Source organism: Halichoeres trimaculatus, unplaced genomic scaffold (genome assembly GCF_033239565.1).
Source record: "Halichoeres trimaculatus isolate MK-OKI-2021-1 unplaced genomic scaffold, fHalTri1.1 fHalTri1_scaffold_2, whole genome shotgun sequence".
NCBI lineage: Eukaryota > Metazoa > Chordata > Actinopteri > Labriformes > Labridae > Halichoeres > Halichoeres trimaculatus.
In genome coordinates, this window is record NW_027437180.1 from 3,588,492 (window position 1) to 3,607,214 (window position 18,723).

General features: G+C 47.4%; 3 protein-coding genes across 3 annotated transcripts; 2 read left to right on the plus strand and 1 right to left on the minus strand.

Moving 5' to 3' along the window:
• The first annotated feature begins 8,929 nt into the window (after positions 1–8,929).
• Positions 8,930–9,340, plus strand: LOC141806225 (histone H3). Its single transcript, XM_074691588.1, has one exon. The coding sequence runs from the start codon at positions 8,930–8,932 to the stop codon at positions 9,338–9,340; it is 411 nt and encodes a 136-aa protein (XP_074547689.1).
• Positions 9,341–14,726: 5,386 nt separating this feature from the next.
• On the plus strand, positions 14,727–15,095 carry LOC141806667 (histone H2B 1/2-like). The gene has a single exon (XM_074692299.1). The coding sequence runs from the start codon at positions 14,727–14,729 to the stop codon at positions 15,093–15,095; it is 369 nt and encodes a 122-aa protein (XP_074548400.1).
• A 1,218-nt stretch (positions 15,096–16,313) lies between these two features.
• LOC141806811 (histone H4) lies at positions 16,314–16,656 on the minus strand. Its single transcript, XM_074692494.1, has one exon. The coding sequence runs from the start codon at positions 16,645–16,647 to the stop codon at positions 16,336–16,338; it is 312 nt and encodes a 103-aa protein (XP_074548595.1). The 5' UTR covers positions 16,648–16,656; the 3' UTR covers positions 16,314–16,335.
• Positions 16,657–18,723: the final 2,067 nt, after the last annotated feature.

An 18,723-nucleotide genomic window follows, 5' to 3' on the forward strand; every position in this document is an offset into this window, starting at 1 on the left:
AAAGGTCATATGAGGCAACATCTTTTAGTGATGATGACGTCAGCTGATCACCTCTGGATCATCTGTCAGTCAGCTCTAACAGCTGTTTTTGTGTCTGAACATGTGCACTGTAATAATCCAAACATAAACAGTAACAGAGCTTTGTCTGTGTTTTTAACCTGCTTAAAAAAACTTTCACCTGGGGGGTATTCCACGAAGCTGGCTTAGCTCAAAGCCTGGCTTATTTGGGTTAGCCGCGCTAACTTTAGCGAGAGTTGGGTTCCACAAACGAGGCTTAGGGCTAGCGTGGCTTGGTAACCATGGTAAATTAGCCAGTGCGACAAGCCTGGTCCCGGTCAGGCTAAACGTCAGGCTTACCTTAGCTGCTTCTCAGAGAAGGTCTGACAAGCTTCTAAAAGACGCCTTGTGAACTGCAGGTGTCACATTAAATTAATCTATACCTGTAATAGATGATGTTTTTGTTCAGAACCATAAGCTGAGACCTTTTGGTAACTTTTCTGACACCTGCTTCAAACCCAAAAAGTCAGAAGGATCGTGAGGCTCCGCTTCCACGGTCCGTACTCATACTGGAAATCAAGATCAAGCGAGCTTTTGTCCTTCAGCTCCACGGGAGGTTTCCGTCCTCCCTGAGCTCGCTTTAGGACACCTGCGTGATCCTTTGACAGGTGAACCGCCCCAGTTATACTAGACTGGAATAACCGTGAGTCAAGACATGTCAGATACTAGACTGTCTTTGCTTAAGGTGGGAAAGTTGGTGGCTGAGAGGTTAGAGAGTAGGGCACAGACGTACGGTGATCCATGCTTTATTCGCGGCGTGGGTTCGATCCCACTTGTGGTAAATATTTGAAAATAACTGATTTTCTTTCTTCTGTCACCCTCAAAGTACAGTCAACATATAACAGAATAAAGGCACAAATTGTCTTATGATATAAAAGGTGACAACAGCCACAATTTCCATAGAAATACCCTCCTTTACCGGCGGTCCGTTCTGATCATGATGATAATGTAAAGGTGATTCCACATGGTGAGATAACTTTGTGTCTTCCTCCTTATTTAAATATAGGGCACTGTATCACTGACACATCTCATCTGACTGCTGAATCATCTCTAGTAAAAAAAAAAGACATCTCATCTACATGTCTTTTTCTGCTGTTTTAGTCAGAGTTGATGTATAAAGTGAAGTATAAAGGCCTATATATATGAACAGCTTTAATTTAATCAAGATCAATCTCCTCTGGGCCACAGCAGTGTGAGGAGCTTTAGGGTGAGAAGAAAAAGGTCATCAAACTCAGCAGAAACAGTCAGTGTTGATTTGACACATAAGCATGATATTCTTGAACCAGCAGCGTCTCTGGCTTTATTAATTGCCACCGTGTCACCCTTTTATGTGATTTTCATTTTGTAGTCATCATACGACTCCATGAAGAGTTTTTTTTTCCGCTGGGGGAAACGTCTCCGCTCTCGGTTTTGACATGATTTGGTCATTTCGACAATCGACACGTCGGGGCTTTTTATCTACCGCGGACGCGCGCTTAGCCACAGCTTAGATCAGCCTGGCCTGAATAAGCGTCTCTGAAAATCAGCTGAGCCTCGTTAGTGGAACGAGTTGCAGCTAAGATTGAAGTGGCAGCTTATTCAAGCCACGCTTACCGGCCATAGCCCAGCCTTCTTTAGCCAGCTTCGTGGAATACCCCCCTGAAGAAAACCTGCTCTCTGTTTATTTTGTGACCTGAAGAAGCACAGGGATGACTTCAGCAGTAAAATGCATCATTATAAGATTATTTGTTTACCAGTTAGTCTTTAAGTAGCCATTTGATGCACCTCGGGGTCCAAAGTGAATGAACTGTACTTTATGTGCAATATCTTTGCAATTACTAATTTCTTTTTTAATCAGGGTTTGAGGAATTTCTCTGTGAAGTTATTGTTTTATAAATTTATTTAACTATTTATTTATTTTTGAAAACATAATTCTTACTTCTTTTACTCTTTCTATTCAAACTTTTTGAATAAAAAATACTTTTTCAACCACTTCCCTTTTATTGCACAACATGGGTCCAAAATGACCCGAGTGTTTCTGTGCTATTTCTTGTGTAGCCCTGACTCTCTGGTACTGTAGGAAATTGGTAGGAAATTGTCTCTCTGGTGGAGGTGTGTGGCTCTTAAAAGAGCCTTTGGGTTGTTAGCAGTCAGGTATGAGACTTTACTTCTTGGCGGCCTTCTCGGTCTTCTTGGGCAGCAGGACAGCCTGGATGTTGGGCAGCACGCCGCCCTGAGCGATGGTCACTCCGCCCAGCAGCTTGTTGAGCTCCTCGTCGTTGCGCACAGCCAGCTGCAGGTGACGGGGGATGATACGGGTCTTCTTGTTGTCACGAGCGGCGTTTCCAGCCAACTCCAGGTTCTATTTCGTATAGGCTTCGCCCTTTAAGGCTATCGCTAGTGGGTTTACCCTCGCGCGTCAGCGCAGCACTGAAAAAAACTTAGTCCACGCCCACCCACGTGATGGGCCTCCCGCGCTACCTGCCCATAAATAGCCGCGGGTTCATACAATCTGCTCCCTCTTTTTCTTCAGCCGTTATGAGCAGCACGAGGAGAACTTCAGTTCCAGTACACATGGCGTCTACGGAGACCGTCCGACTCTGCCCGGAATGCCAGACCGGCTACATAATGAGCAACGACATGCATTCTCGCTGTGAGTCCTGCCTTGGCCCGGAGCATGCCGGGCAAGCGCTGACTCTACCGGATAGATGTCCTTACTGCAAGCACTTGTCCCTGGAGGAGAAGCGGCGCCGGGTGGATTTTTTCACCGACGCCGCTGAAGATGATTTCGTCGTCGCCGACGCTTGCAGTTTGGAGGATGCCATCAACCTCCTCGCAGGGCCGGGTTCGGATGAAGCCGCCCTCGAGGAGGCATCGTCAGTTTCCCTCCAGCTGGAGGATACTGATTATGAAGACGAGCACGTGGGAGGTCGCTCAGGCTTTGCTGGGGTCCCCCTGTCCTCGACCACCTCTCTGCCGGTGATAGGAGCACTCGTCCAGGAGCTCCCCGGCATCATCGAGAGGGCGGCGGCTTATAAAGGGCTCTCCGTTCCGGCAGCACCCACGCCGGCTGAACCAGATGAGATGGCGGGCTGTTTTGCAGCTGCACACACAGCACGCCGCGAGCCCACCTGGCCACGCTTCCCCGCTATCATTCCATACCAAACCGCAGCTATGGCTGAGCCAGGGAAGCTTCGAGCACCGGTGGCAACGTATGCTCCCATCACCAGGGTCGAGGGTCTCACAGTTGAGGGCTTCCCGCCCGTCCCTCCTTTGGACCCGGGTCTGGCGGCTGTCTTCGGGGTTCGACCGAACCTGATTGGTGGCCGCCGACAGGCTCTTTCCTCCCCGCGGGACCAGATGACAGGCCGCTTCGCGGACAGGTCCCACCAGTGTGCCAGCCAGGCGTCAGCAGCAGCTAACAACATTACCCTGCTGGCGTATTCCATCACGCAGATGGCAGCGGAGCCCGAGAAGCTGGCGGAGAGAGCTGAGGAGCTCAGCAAGGCAGCGAGCGCGATCATCCCGCTCTGCGCCTCGGTAGCGGTGGCTTCTTCCCGTGTCATGGCCTGGCAGCACCAGATCCACCGGAACATGTGGCTCGGCCTGTCCACCTCAATTCCCGAGCCAGTGAAGAAGGAGCTGCTGGAAGGCCCCATCTCCTCTGACGCGCTGTTCGGACAACAACTGCATTCACTTGTTGAGCACATGCAGAAGACGTCAGAGGAAGAGGAGAAGATCCGGAGGCATGTGACCGGCGCTCAGCGCCCAGCAGGTCGCTGGCGGGACCGCCGGGACCAGCTTCAGAGACCTCTAAGACGTCCGCAGTTTTCTACGGCTTCAGTCTCCCGTCCTCCTGCCCCACCTCCTCCCCGGCCTCCTCCTCCAGATCCGTCGTTTGCCACGGCACAGCCAGCTCGTCAGCGTGGTGCCAAACATCGACGGGTGGCATGCTCCTGGTCCAATCCCCCTGCGGAGCCGCCACGGAAGCAGAGCAGGCGACAATGACTCCTTGCGGGGGTTGTGTGTAGCAAAGAAGGGAAAAGAGATGGCGTGGATACGCCTCCAAAACCAACGGCTCTTTTCAGAGCCACCCACGATTCTCATATATTGAGCTGTTTCCCTTCCCTCCCGCCGGTCCGGCCCGCTGATGCGGCAGCGGACGGTGATCACACAGCCCCCACACAGAGCGAGCCTGCTGCTGTTAACTCTTCGGTTAACGAGCAGCACGGCCGCGAGTCATCAAAGCAGCACACCGCTCCTTCACACACGGAGCGCTCCCTGTTTGCTCCGGCTGATGCCAAATTAAATATTCATGAGCCCACGGACAGAGATTCTCTGCTCCGTGTGGACAGGTTGGCTTCGCCTTTTTCCCTCTCTTCTCAGTCAGTGGAAAAAGAGCCCTATCAGCCCTTCAATCAGAGCCCCCCATGTGCTGCAGCTCAGATTTCTCTGACGCAGGCAGCGGCGGCGAGGGCTTTAAGCTGGCTCACCTCTCTCTCGGAGAAGGCGCCACAGCACCATGCTCGCCCGCTCTCAGAGCGCTGCTCAGAGTGGCGGCGCGTATGTTCGCTGGACAGGTGGATGGACAGGCTGATCGCCAGGGGTTACACTCTGCAGTTCGCTTCGTCTCCCCCACCGTTCAGCGGGATTCTGGAGACACACCTGTCCTCACAGGATCAGTGTGTGTTTCTACAGAAGGAGGTGCAGGAGCTCTTGCTGAAAGATGTAATCTCCAGAGTCCCACGAGGGGAGGAGAATCAGGGTTTTTACTCCCGTTATTTCCTGGTCCCCAAGAAAACGGGAGGGATGAGACCCATTCTGGACCTGTCACTGTTCAACACAGTGATAATGCAGCGTCCTTTTCACATGCTGACGATAAAACAGGTACTGGAATGCGTTCACGGGAACGATTGGTTCACCTCGGTGGACCTGAAGGATGCATACTTCCACGTCCCTATTATTCAGAAACACAGGAAATTCCTTCGTTTCTCTTTTCAGGGGATCCAATACCAGTACAATCGTCTTCCCTTCGGTTATTCTCTCGCTCCCCGCACGTTCTCCAAGTGTGTGGAAGCAGCTCTGCAGCCACTACACAGGAGGGGGATGAGAGTTCTCTTTTACCTGGACGACCTGCTTTTGCTGGCTCGTTCCAGAGAGGAGGCGGCAGCTCAGACTCAGGTGTTGGTGTCTCACCTGTCGAACCTGGGTTTCGCTATCAATTTGGAAAAGAGCTCGCTTTTTCCGTCTCAGCAGATAATTTATCTGGGAGTGGAGCTGAACTCAGCCACAATGAGCGCGCGGCTATCTCAGGAGAGGTCGGAGACTCTGACAGCCCTCCTCAGACGAGTTGTCCCCGGCAGAGTGGTGACAGCAGTCTCCATTATGCGCCTGCTCGGCATGATGTCAGCGGCCCATGTGGTAGTACCGCTGGGACTACTTCACATGAGGCGGCTGCAGAGATGGTTCATCCGTCTGCGCATCGACCCGGTGCGTCAGCGGAGACGCATGGTGTTAGTTTCCCCCTCAGTGTTTCCCGATTTGGATCACTGGAACGACCCCGGAGTCCTGAGATCGGGGGTCCCGTTAGGGAAGGCATCGTGTCACGTTTCGGTGTTCACGGATGCTTCTCTCTCGGGATGGGGGGGCACGTGTCTTTCTCAGGTTGTGGGAGGACAGTGGCCAGCTCACATGTCTCTCCACATAAATGCGTTGGAGCTTCTGACAGTGTGGAAAGTGGTTCAGCATTTCACTCCTGTTTTACAGAAGCAGCATGTTCTGGTACACACAGACAACCAAGTAACAGCGGCTTATATAAACCGTCAGGGCGGCGTGCGCTCGGCGCAGCTGCTGGACATAGCCAGAAAGCTGTTATGTTGGGCGCACAGACATCTCCTCTCTATCAGAGCGGTGTACATCCCCGGTGTGTTAAACAGGGGGGCGGACATCATGTCGAGGGGAGGTCCTCAGGCGAGAGACTGGAGCCTGCATCCCGAGCTGGTGTCTCAGATTTGGTCGAGGTTCGGGCAGGCAGAGGTGGACGTGTTCGCGGCGCGAGAAAACGCTCAGTGTGCCCTGTGGTTTTCTCTGAGCACACGAGACAACCCTCCTCTGGGGGTGGATGCGTTCTCACACCACCCCTGGCCCAAGAAGTTTCTTTATGCTTTTCCGCCCGTCCCTCTGATTCCTCGGTTTCTGAGGAGGATTCAGGAGGAGCAGCTGTCAGCTGTCCTCATAGCTCCGGAGCGCACAGGAGCGTCATGGTTTCCATGGTTACAGCGCCTGCTTGCGGGCCTGCCATGGATGATTCCGTGGCGGGGGGATGCTCTCTCCCAAGCAGGAGGAACGATCAGGAGTTTCCCTGTGATAGGTCAGCGTCTGTGGGCCTGGCCGCTGAAAGGGAGCGCTTAGAGAGGCTCGGACTCTCTCCCGAGGTCGTGCGCACAATCCAGAGCGCAAGAGCTGCATCCACGAGAGCTTCGTACTCGGGGAAATGGGCAGCTTTTCAGCGCTGGTGCATGGAGTCAGGCTTGGATCCAGTGTCTTGTCCTCTGCCTCGCGTGCTGTCTTTCCTCCAGCTCCTAATGGACAGAGGTTTGGCTTTTAGCACGGTTAAAACTTATGCAGCTGCGATTTCAGCTTGTCACGAAGGTTTTGGTGACAGAACTGTGTTTAGTCACCCACTGATGAAACGCTTCCTCAAAGGCGTGAGGAGAGACAGACCGATTTCTCGCTCCTTTGCTCCTCAGTGGGATTTATCTCTGGTTTTACGGGCGTTGAGCAAGGCTCCGTTTGAACCCCTGTCTCAAATCTCTCTAAAGTTTTTATCACTCAAAACAGCTCTGCTTTTAGCTCTTACTTCAGCTAAGAGAGTGAGTGATCTGTCAGCCCTCTCAGTTGCTCCATCTTGCCTGCACATTCAGGGAGATTGCAGCTCGGCTGTTTTACGCCCGAACCCTTCCTACATGCCTAAGAACATTAATAGCTCTTTTAGATCAAGAGTTATTAAGTTGGAGGGTTTTTTCCCTCCTCCACATGACTCCGAGGAGGAGGCTGCATCACACCTTCTTTGCCCTGTGCGCGCTCTGTCAGGTTACGTGGAGCGCACGGCCACGCTGCGTCACTCTCAGCGTTTATTTGTGCATTACAGAGAGCACTCGCAGGGGCGCCCTCTCTCTGCTCAGCGCCTGTCACATTGGCTGTGTGAGGCTATTTCACAGGCTTATGTGTCAGCTGGCTGTGTTCCTCCTGAACATATCAGAGCACATTCTACGAGAGGAATTTCCTCTTCTGTGGCTTTGCACAGTGGGATGTCAGTGGAAGATATCTGCGCTGCAGCATCTTGGTCTTCCCCATGCTCGTTTGTGCGGTTTTATCTGAGAGATGTCTCTCTCTTCTCTATGTCCCACTCTGTGTTAGGAATCCTATCAGAGTGAGGTGTTGTGACATGAATGGATTCATTCTGCTTCTGGATGAGACAGGCGTGTTATTGGGTCTGTTCTGTTCATTGTTTGACTGTTACAATGCGTAACGATCGTCTTCTCTGCTTTTCAGCAACAGACTGATGTGTTTTAGGTCTGTTCTGTTCATTGTTGATTGTTACAGTGCGTAACAATAGTCTTCTCTGCTTTTCAGCAACAGACCAGCGGAGTCAGCTTATGGATCAGGAGTATTCCTTATCTGGGGCTGAGACGGATGTGTTATTGGGTCTGTTCTGTTCATTGCTTGACTGTTACAATGCGTAACGGTCGTCTTCTCTGCTTTTCAGCAACAGACCAGCAGTGCCAGCCCTTATGATTATGAATAGTCATTATCTGGTGGCTGGTAGGGATCACATCATCAGGCAGTTGTGTGCGCACGTTCTGCGCATACAGGGCACAGGAGTTCACATGATTCAGGGTTCTGTGAATGAGATTGTGTGCGTGCCTGAGTTTATTGGAAGCTTTGATGCTGGGTTTTCGGATGAGGACCCAGTGAGGCATTGACTACATCCTGCTTCGCCTTTAACCCACTAGCGATAGCCTTAAAGGGCGAAGCCTATACGAAATAGAACGTTAGTTACGTATTGTAACTCCAGATTCTATGAGTATAGGCGCAGCCCTTTAAGCTATGGGCCTCACTGGTTCCCCTTATCAGCTGAAGAAAAAGGCTGTTATCGGGAGCAGATTGTATGAACCCGCGGCTATTTATGGGCAGGTAGCGCGGGAGGCCCATCACGTGGGTGGGCGTGGACTAAGTTTTTTTCAGTGCTGCGCTGACGCGCGAGGGTAAACCCACTAGCGATAGCCTTAAAGGGCTGCGCCTATACTCATAGAATCTGGAGTTACAATACGTAACTAACGATCTCAGCGGTCAGGTACTCCAGCACAGCCGCCAGGTAGACGGGGGCACCGGCTCCAACACGCTGGGCATAGTTTCCTTTGCGCAGCAGCCTGTGGACACGACCCACGGGGAACTGGAGCCCGGCACGGGATGAACGGGTCTTGGCCTTAGCTCTGGCTTTGCCGCCGGTTTTGCCTCTTCCACTCATGCTTAGTCTTTCGTAAGTCTGGACTCAGAGAAGTTATGTCCCCTCCGGCTCAAAGTCTCCCTGATATAGGCTGAGAGCGCGCGCATTTCCCCGGCGCACCAACCAGTAAAGAGGCTTGGAGCAGAGCAGCAGAGGGCGGCCCGAGCTCAGCTCCGCTCCAGCACGCTCTCTAATGAGCAGCGGAGCCTTAGCGGGGGCTCTGTCCCCCTCCTCTGCGGGGCTGAGCTCCAGGAGCGGCCTCTCACCAATCAGCAGCCGGAGCTCTCAAGCAGCGTCACCGTTTCACAGCCGCTCCTCCGCTTTAAGAGCAGCAAGGCTCCGCTCTGCTTCATATATTTCTCCAAGTCAGAGAAAGAAGACAGCATGGCAAGAACCAAGCAGACCGCTCGGAAATCCACCGGGGGCAAAGCTCCCAGGAAGCAGCTGGCCACCAAGGCTGCCCGGAAGAGCGCCCCGGCCACCGGCGGCGTCAAGAAGCCTCACCGTTACAGGCCCGGGACCGTGGCTCTCCGGGAGATCCGCCGCTACCAGAAATCCACCGAGCTGCTCATCCGCAAGCTGCCCTTCCAGCGCCTGGTCCGAGAAATCGCTCAGGACTTCAAGACCGACCTGCGCTTCCAGAGCTCTGCTGTCATGGCTCTGCAGGAGGCCAGCGAGGCTTACCTGGTGGGGCTGTTCGAGGACACCAACCTGTGCGCCATCCACGCCAAGAGAGTCACCATCATGCCCAAAGACATCCAGCTGGCCCGCCGCATCCGTGGAGAGAGAGCTTAGACTGTCTGCAGCTCAATAACAACAACACAAAGGCTCTTTTAAGAGCCACCACACCAACAAAAGAGCCGAATCCCGCTCTAAATATCAATCAAACGGAAGTCTCAAAAAGACATACAAAATGCAATGCATCTTTCTCCCATGAATCACTCATTTAATCAATTCACAAAATATTTGTTTTATTAACTCATGATCCCCCCCACGCAGCACATCATGAATTAATTTTTATCCGTCACTCTCACCAATCTAGCTCAGTGGATGGGACCTATGATAGTTGAGTCACGGTTGCCAGACTCAGCAGTCCCCTGTCAAACAAACTAACAGCAGCTATCACTGAGGGTCTGCATGAGCTCTACACTGAGTTAATAACATATCTTTTAGACCTTAGAGTGTTTGCTAACTTAGAAGAAGTTCTCCATTGCTTCTCCCGTACTGGGCTGCCAAATACACGTGGACCAGAGCCCTGTTCCTCCAGGCTAACTCAGTTAGCTGAATGACTTCAGGATCATCATCACACAAGCTTTCTCTGTGCATCGAAGCAGGTTAAGCTACATTACTGGAGCAAAAGGTCACTTAAACCTGCTCTGGGAAACGTTTATTTCACAAAACTGGACATCCGTCTCCAATCCCCCTCTGCATGCTGAGCTGCAGCTCCCTTCCAGGGACAGTTTGCTCAGGAGCCGTGATCTGTGCTGCTTTTCATATGAGCGGTTGGGCCGGTGTTGTGCCAAGGTAGCTACCCATGCCAGGATTCCTACCCCCTCCACGGAGGAGAGCGCCTGCGCTGGGTGACGACTGTAGCCGATACAACAACAAGTTGCAACTCTTCTACGCTCGCAAACCACGGCAGGTATAGCAACAAGATAATACTTATAAAATAGATACTTAAGTAAGTAAATTTGTTTTTTTACATCAGACAAGTAAACATTGTAAATAATTAATGACACATTTAATTAATTATTAAAGTATTTCACGACACTTTTATCTAGTTAAAGAAATATTATATATTCATTCAATTATTTCGTGATTTATTTGCAATTTGTAATAATTATTGACACATTTATTGATTTATTCAATTATGTATTTAATTCAGTTTTCTTTTTTAATTAATGATGTATTTAAATATTTCATTTTGGCACGTTTAGTCCTCCATACTGATGATGGGGAAATGAAAACTTATCGACCCAGTGTTTATGATTAACCTCCACCCTGTGGTGGCATCAGTCTAACCTGCATCATCAAACCATTTACGTCAGTAGAAGAATCACTATTTCCTCAAACCGACGTGACGTTTTACGTCTGAGAGAAAAAGTTAAGATTGTGATACATAGACTAACCCCGTGTTGGCTGGAGGAGTTGTTCCTCACATCTCATGTGATCAGCTTCAATTGTCCCAACTCCTGTTTTCAAGTTCACCTACCTGACTGAAGGCTTTTCACTCAGATGGGTTTTTAACTCAGGACTCAGTCGAACCATCGACTAATGATGCTTCAGTTTGTTGGAGGAGGAATTCCTGTCCAGTCACAGCTCCATCAGCTTCATGATGTTTGTGTTTCTCTCTTTGCTTCTCTTCAAGTTTATTTTTCACCATATGCTCACACAGTTAGGCCACTCACACATAGTGAGGAGAGCACAGAAACATTTCAGATTCAATGCTTCTTCAATTGTGTCTTTTACCTTCATCCACAGAGTCCATCACTCCCTCTGTGTCCTCCTCCTCTGGGAGTGTAGCGCTGCTCCTGCTGTCCAGGGTGCTGAACCACATCAGGTAAAACCTGTTCTGTGAGTTAAATCAAAGCTCTTTAAAGAACCACCTCAGTCCACACAGATGATGTCCCCTCTGTGATGATGTGTTCACAAAGCGTTTCATACACACTGACCTGCAGCAGGACATCCATCACAACAGGAATGTCCTCACAAAATAAAACTTTGGTGGCTTGTGTGTAATAAGCCACAACACCCAACTAAAGAGCTGACATACCTAGAAAATGTGAGTCAGACAGAAGTCTTGATAAGACATCACAAATACAATCACTAAATCATTATCCAATGGTCGACATTGTGAATATATGCCTATGATTACCTACAATAATGATTTCACTTCACGTCAAACAAAAAATAGACACTCCAACGATGGAGTAAAAGTTTGGACAGATTAATGAGCCAGTCAAGAGGTCAACAATCACCTCAGCAGATCACTGCTCCATTGAACAACCCAATGCTGCCACACAGTGGTGGTTTGGAGCTCCTGCGTCGAACCTTCAACCTGGAATTGAAAGCGATAACCACAGCAGGAATTGTGCTTTAAGTGCTGAATCGTTTTAGATTCTAATGATAAATTGTCTAAGAGGAAATAAGTTGATGAAAGACCCAAACAAATCCTGTGTTTGCTTGAGGAAGAGTTATTCAGAAACCATGTGATCCTCTATGAGGGTCTCAAACACACCTGCTTTAGCTTCCCAGACTGTCGACTTTGAACTAACACAAAACTCCAAGTAAGGACTTAGACCATGACTCACACCACGAAAAACTGCTTCAGTCTTGACTGGAGGAGGGATTCCTGTTTAATCTAGGCTGTTCAAACAGCTTCATCATGTTTTGCTCATGTTTACATCATAGGATGACACTGCAGCTTACACATGATGTGGAGTCTACAGAAACATCTTTTGATGTTGAACTTTTAATGACTCTTTGTTTTTGTTACTTCTTGCTACAGAAACCGAAAGTTTTCTCATAATTCACTCCCTCTGTGTCTTCCTCCTCCTCTGGGAGTGTCGTATTCTTGTAGCTGTCCGAGGTGCTGAACAACATCAGGTAAAAAAAGGAGGATGATGTCCTTCCTCATGGAAAATGAGCTGTCAAGGCAATAAAACTTTGTTGGTCACTGTGGTAAGCATGAATTCAAGGTATTACAGTTATTTGAAGTTGTGTACAGTATGTTTACTGTCATGGGAAAATTCAATCATCTGTCAGCTCATCTTCTGTTTGCAAATAAAAAAAAAGCCTGATGGCTGTAGGTATGCTGAGTCTTCTTTGTGGCAGTCTAACAGAGAGATAGGAGATATAAAGCAGAGAAGGATGAAGACTAACAGAGAGAGGAAGAGGAGACGCAAAGCCTCTTCACCCCTCTCAGCTTTAGTCCTTCTCTCTATGTAAGTCTTTATTAGGGGGTGCACACAAGCCAAATTATTAGTTATTAATCAAGTTACACATCCTGATTCTTCTATTTCTCCTGAAGAGATTTTGATAAAAACAGTAAATTTGGGGACAAAATATTAAGAGGATACTTTGGGGGCCCGCAAGGTCCACCTGACAAATCTTCCTTGACAAAGTGCCTTGAATTAGACGATAAGAGCCACACTCTTATGCTCTTTCTGGATGTCACAGGAAGTTTGAAAAAAAAATCTCTCTCAGTGATTTCTGGACATATTCAGTTTTAAAAAGTTTGACATAAAATAAATCAAACTTGTAAAAAATATATACAGCAAGACAATTCATCATCTCAGAATACACCCCACTGCTCACGTGACACACACATTTCCACCTGTTACATTTCCTCAGGAGTTTATAAAGTTTTGTTCATGAGCATGGGATTTGTAAAGCAAAACACAGTTTGTGTTCTCCTGAGATTTATAACTGATGTCCAGTGTTCCCGAGTTAAATTAATTCGTTTCTGGGTTACAATCAGATGTGTACTAGTTAAAGGTAAATGAATAATAAATAATTTTATAATGAAACCTTTTTACTGGTGAAGTGATCTGTGTGCTTGTTGACAGGTCACAATAAAACAGAGAGCAGGTTTTCTTTGTGTGAAAGTGTTTTTAAGCAGGTTGATGAAGCTCTGTTACTGTTTATGTTTGGGTGATGACAGCGCACATGTGCAGACACACAAACAGCTGTTAGAGCTGACTGACAGATGATCCATCGGCTGATGCCATCGTCACTACAAGACATTGCTTCATCTGACACTTGTTTTTTTGAACAGTCAATATTTTGAGGATGATGATTTTGTTTAATGTTAAAATTTTTTGAGAATGTGAAGTTTTTAATATCATTTTCTTTTACACTACACTCTTTTACTCTAGTAACACAGAACCTAAGGAGAACGTAACCCGATGGTTTTCCAAAGGTTAGTTAGACCCAAATCAAGATCTAACGTTTGGAGAACGTTCCCTCTTGTTTACACTGAAACCTAACAAAGCCTGATGTTCCCTAAACATTAAAGGGAACAAGTCATAATCTCCTCCTGTGGTTGCACTGCCACCTTCACCAAACATTGAATGTTTGTTTTTTGTTTGATCTGAGAGCGATGAGTAACTGTAGTGCCAAAGTGTAATAAGCCTGAGTGTGGCTTTAGAAACAAGAGGATGGATAAACATTTTCCTCTAGATCATCATCAATCTAAAAATGATTATCTACACATTGCCATGGATGCTTCCAGAGTTTGGACTAATATTGCTTACAGTTATTTTTAATTCATAAATCATAAAAATAAATAATAAAAATTTAAAAAAATATACTCAAATTTCTTTACAGAGCACTTCTAATTAAGGATTTAAAACCAACTGCTTAATGAATTCGAATTTTTGTCAACATTGAAACCAAACTTAAGGAAGAAAAAACAATTGGTGCTAGAAATTTGATGTTTTTTGAAATACAAAGTCTGATTTTGATGCTGAAAAAAAAAGAAAAAAAAACAGTGGTCGAATTTATAGTCAAACTCTGATGTCACAGAAAAACTTAATGCAATGATATTTAGTGTAATTATTCAATAATAATTTGATTATTTTCATTTGATTATAATAGTTGTTTGAGTGCTTGTGTTTTGGAGCATGCATGCTCAACGCTGGGGAAAAGTAAACTCTGATTGTTCGTTATTATTAGTAAGAGTTTGGAGCTGTATGTTGGAGTGAGAACTCTTGATTAATTCAGATCAGACATAAATCTGACAAACTGCACAAAGCCTTTGTCACAGACAGAAAATTATCTCCAAACCCTCCCGTGCTTTCAGAAAGTCTGATGGAGCGGCTGACACTTGATTTCCTTTTTTCCAAACTCTTTTTAAACTGCAGAAAGTGTCTCTTCTCATTCTCTGTGCTGTTTTCTGTGAGACTCTGGACATTCAATTCATGCTCAAACGAAAAAAAAAAAAGACACAACTGATGACTGGATCAAGACGCACAAAGAAATTTGGCGCACGGATGAAGCGGGAACCGCTCGAGGATTTGAGACAAAGCCAAAACCTCCCCCCTCAGTTCGGACCCCAGTCCAAACCCCAGTCCCAGCCAATCCTGCATGAGCTGCAGCACGGCTTTATCTGCATGGAGGAGCCTTTAAAAAAGCGCCCCCGGCTAAAGTCCGTCATCGTCTGAGTGAACAGCCAGCAAATATGCCTGAGACAGTGAAAGCGCCCAAGAAGGGCTCCAAGAAAGCCGTGTCTAAAGCCACCAAGAGCGGCAAGAAGAGGAGGAGGACCAGGAAGGAGAGTTATGCCATCTACGTCTACAAGGTCCTGAAGCAGGTCCACCCCGACACCGGGATCTCGTCCAAAGCTATGGGCATCATGAACTCGTTCGTCAGCGACATCTTCGAGCGCATCGCCGGTGAGGCCTCTCGTCTGGCTCACTACAACAAGCGCTCCACCATCACGTCGCGGGAGATCCAGACCGCCGTCCGCCTGCTGCTGCCCGGTGAGCTGGCCAAGCACGCCGTGTCCGAGGGCACCAAGGCTGTGACCAAGTACACCAGCTCCAAGTAAACAGCTCTGCTGACAACACCACCCAACGGCTCTTTTAAGAGCCACCCACTCACATCTGTAACGAGTATTTTCCTCACTCTAGATAATACATTACTGCTGTGCATTAATATTTATCTATAATAATCTCCCCTGAACCATTAATATCAGTACTGATATGTTTACCAGCTCTGCCATCAAGACAAACCAACAGCTCTCTTTAGAGTTATCCACTTCCAGCTAAAGCGAGTCATTTCATCACTTCTTCATTACTGGTGGCAATGAGTCAAGCAGTTTCTCTCGCAGGTTTTCAGGGCTGTTTGAATGTCTCTGATACTTGATACAGCGGGTTACTTCCAGGTGCTTTCACGATAAGCCTGAAGGAAAAAAATTGCAACTTCGTCGCACTTGTTGCAATGACAAAGTTCTATTCCCTGAATTTCTCCTCCGGGATAAATAAAGCATATCATATTCTATTCTGTTCTATTCTGTTCTATTCTATTCTATTCTATTCTATTCTATTCTATTCTATTCTATTCTATTCTATTCTACTCTATTTTATTCTAATCCATTCTGTTCTACTTAAAGGAGACAATTCACCGAAAAGCATCAAAGTCAAAGGAAGTATTTGTCACTCAAAAAGGCCAATGCACTGAAGGAATTTTTTCTACAGGTTGATGATCTACGTAGCTTGAATTAAAAAAAAAAAAAACACAGGAAGGACTGAAACACTGGATTCCACAGAAAACGGGTGCATAAATGATGACAGAGGCGAAATGTTGCTGGAAGATAAAAAAGAAGGGGAAGCTGGGCTCCACAAACGTCAATATGTTCAAGACTCCGCGGCAAGAATTTTCTTTCTATGTGCACATCTAGAAAGTAATGTCCGCTCTGCATACCACAATGTTAAAAATTATAATTAACAAGATTTGAACTGTAAAGACGATTTCCCTCCATTACCACCTTGATTTTCTCTCTTCCACAATAGGCTTGAAACGGTTTCTGAACACAGCCCTCACCTTTACATATCAGAGATCACATCCAGCAGGTTCCAGACACTGTACAGAGTGAACATCACAGGCTTTGAGTGGGTGAACCTGACAGGTCGGAGTCTGCTCTGTGTAATCCGAGTTAAATGAGAATGCTATATTGTAATGTTCCTAATAATAGTAACATTCACTGAGGGATTATGTGCTCTTCACATGAGGACAGTGGGTGGTCCTGAAAAGGACCTTTGTTTGTCATAAGCAGTCAGAGAAATGGTTTAACCTCCGAATCCGTACAGAGTGCGTCCCTGTCTCTTCAGAGCGTAAACCACGTCCATGGCGGTCACGGTCTTTCTCTTGGCGTGCTCGGTGTAGGTGACGGCGTCACGGATCACGTTCTCCAGGAAGACCTTGAGCACCCCGCGGGTCTCCTCGTAGATCAGACCGGAGATCCGCTTGACTCCGCCACGGCGAGCCAGACGGCGGATAGCGGGCTTGGTGATGCCCTGGATGTTATCACGGAGGACTTTACGGTGACGCTTAGCGCCTCCTTTACCGAGTCCTTTTCCTCCCTTTCCTCTTCCACTCATGGTTGTTGCAGCTTGTTTCAAAGTCGAATAGTTTCAGTACTTCGCACTTTTCCTCTTGGGCCTGGTGGGACAGCTCAGAGCTTCTCTGCCCTTTTCTGTCCATCTGTTTGGTTGAGAGGAGGGAGGGGCGGGGGGACTCAAGGCACAAGACACATGGAGACACATGGAGACCAAGGCGATCACTTGTCTATTGTAATCCATAAGACATGGAAGAATACACATGCATATATACACATACATCTGTTTACATACATATAGACATACATACACACACACACACACACACACACACACACACACACACACACACACACACACACACACACACACACACACACACATATCTCTACATATATACACATATACATGTTCACACTGACATACACACCCTTTTTAATTTTTTTTTTTTTTTTTTTTTTTTTTTTTTAATGATTTTGTGTGTGCGTGCATGCGTGTGTGGTCATTTCCTCAGGCAGCTGCATGTTGAGCTTATTGGGTTGATGGGAATTTAAGAGGGATCATGTTTGTTTGTCATCAGAGTTTATGATGATAGAGAGGGGTGTATTAATCAGGTCCTTTGCTTCCATGATTGTTTTGCTGAGGGCTGGGTTGTTTGTGGCTGATTGGATGTATTGTCTGGTCAGTCTTATATGTCGGTCTTTAATAGTCTGGAGTCCTGAGAGTGTGTGTATGTAGTCCGTATTTATGAAAGATGGTAGTCTGTAGGCCAGTTTTATTGCTTTGTTTTGTATTCTCTGCAATCGTTGGGTTTGGTAGTTGGAGGCGGTGATCCATGCTGGTACTGAGAATTCGAGGAGTGGTCTGATGTATGCAAGGTATACTTTTATTATTGTTGTGGGTGAGGCGCCATGCTTGCCGCAGAGGGCTTTGAGATGGTTTAGTCTATTGTTGGCTTTGTGCTCGACTGTAGTGATGTGGGTGGTCCAGGACATGTTTGTTTGGAATGTGGTGCCAAGGAAGGTGGCACTGTGGCTGATCGGAAGTTGAGTGTTATGAAGAGTGACTGTGATATTTGGTGACCTGAGTCTTGGGTTGCGGGTGAAGATGACCAGTTGAGTTTTATTTGGGTTGAGGGTGATCCTCCAGAGGTTTGTCCAGTTCTCTATTTCTGTGATGCAATATTGGAGTTTTTTGGCAGCAAGCTGAGGTGATTTGGATGATGTCCAGTAGCAGAGGTCGTCGGCAAACTGGGACACTTGTGCAACGGTGGCTGGGGGGTAATATATATCAGAAACGTACAAGGTGAAAAGAAGTGGGCTGAGAACTGAACCTTGGGGGACTCCTGCTTGGGGGGTGAAAGGGGTGGATATTGCAGATGAGACCTTGACCTTTATCTGGCGTTGATGAAGAAAGCTGGTAATGAGTGACTGGATGGAGGGTGGGAGTTGGAGGTTGGTGTCGAGAAGTCTGTAGATGAGTCCATTGTGCCAAAGTCTGTCGAATGCTTTGTCGATGTCGAAGAATATGGCCAGAGAGAGTTGTTTTTTATTAAAGTGTCGGTGGATATGTTCTGATAGTCGGAGAGTGTTATCAGTAGTGGTCCGTCCTTTTCTGAATCCAGCTTGATGAAGTGAGATCAGTCCAAGTCCTTCTATATGAGTTGTAAGTCTACTGGTAATGATGCGTTCGAATAGTTTTCCAAGGTGGCTGAGTAGGCTGATCGGTCGGTAGCTTGAGGGGTTGTGTGGGTCTTTTCCGGGTTTGAGAATCATTCTGACCATTGCTGTTTTCCAGGGGGAGGGGAAGTGTCCATGAATGAGGCAGGCAGTGAACAGGTGGCTGAGGTGAAGGAAGTAGATGGTGGGGGCTTGTTTGATTAATATGGTGTGTATTTGGTCTTCTCCTGGGGCTTTATTTTTCATTTTCTTGAGTTGTTGTTGAATTTCCTTTATTGCGACAGGGTTAGTAAGTGGGTGTGGACTTGAGGGGAGCATCGGGAGGTTGGTGCGGTTTGCTATGTAATGAGATACTTCAGTGTCAACTTGGGTTTTCCAGCTGGAGTCAAAGAAGGGGTTGTCAGGGCATATGTGGATGGTTTTGAGATGTTGGCAGAAA

Coding starts and splice junctions, on each gene's coding strand:
- LOC141806667 (XM_074692299.1), top strand. CDS start 14,727: ATGCCTGAGACAGTGAAAGCGCCCAAGAAGGGCTCCAAGAAAGCCGTG.
- LOC141806225 (XM_074691588.1), top strand. CDS start 8,930: ATGGCAAGAACCAAGCAGACCGCTCGGAAATCCACCGGGGGCAAAGCT.
- LOC141806811 (XM_074692494.1), bottom strand. CDS start 16,647: ATGAGTGGAAGAGGAAAGGGAGGAAAAGGACTCGGTAAAGGAGGCGCT.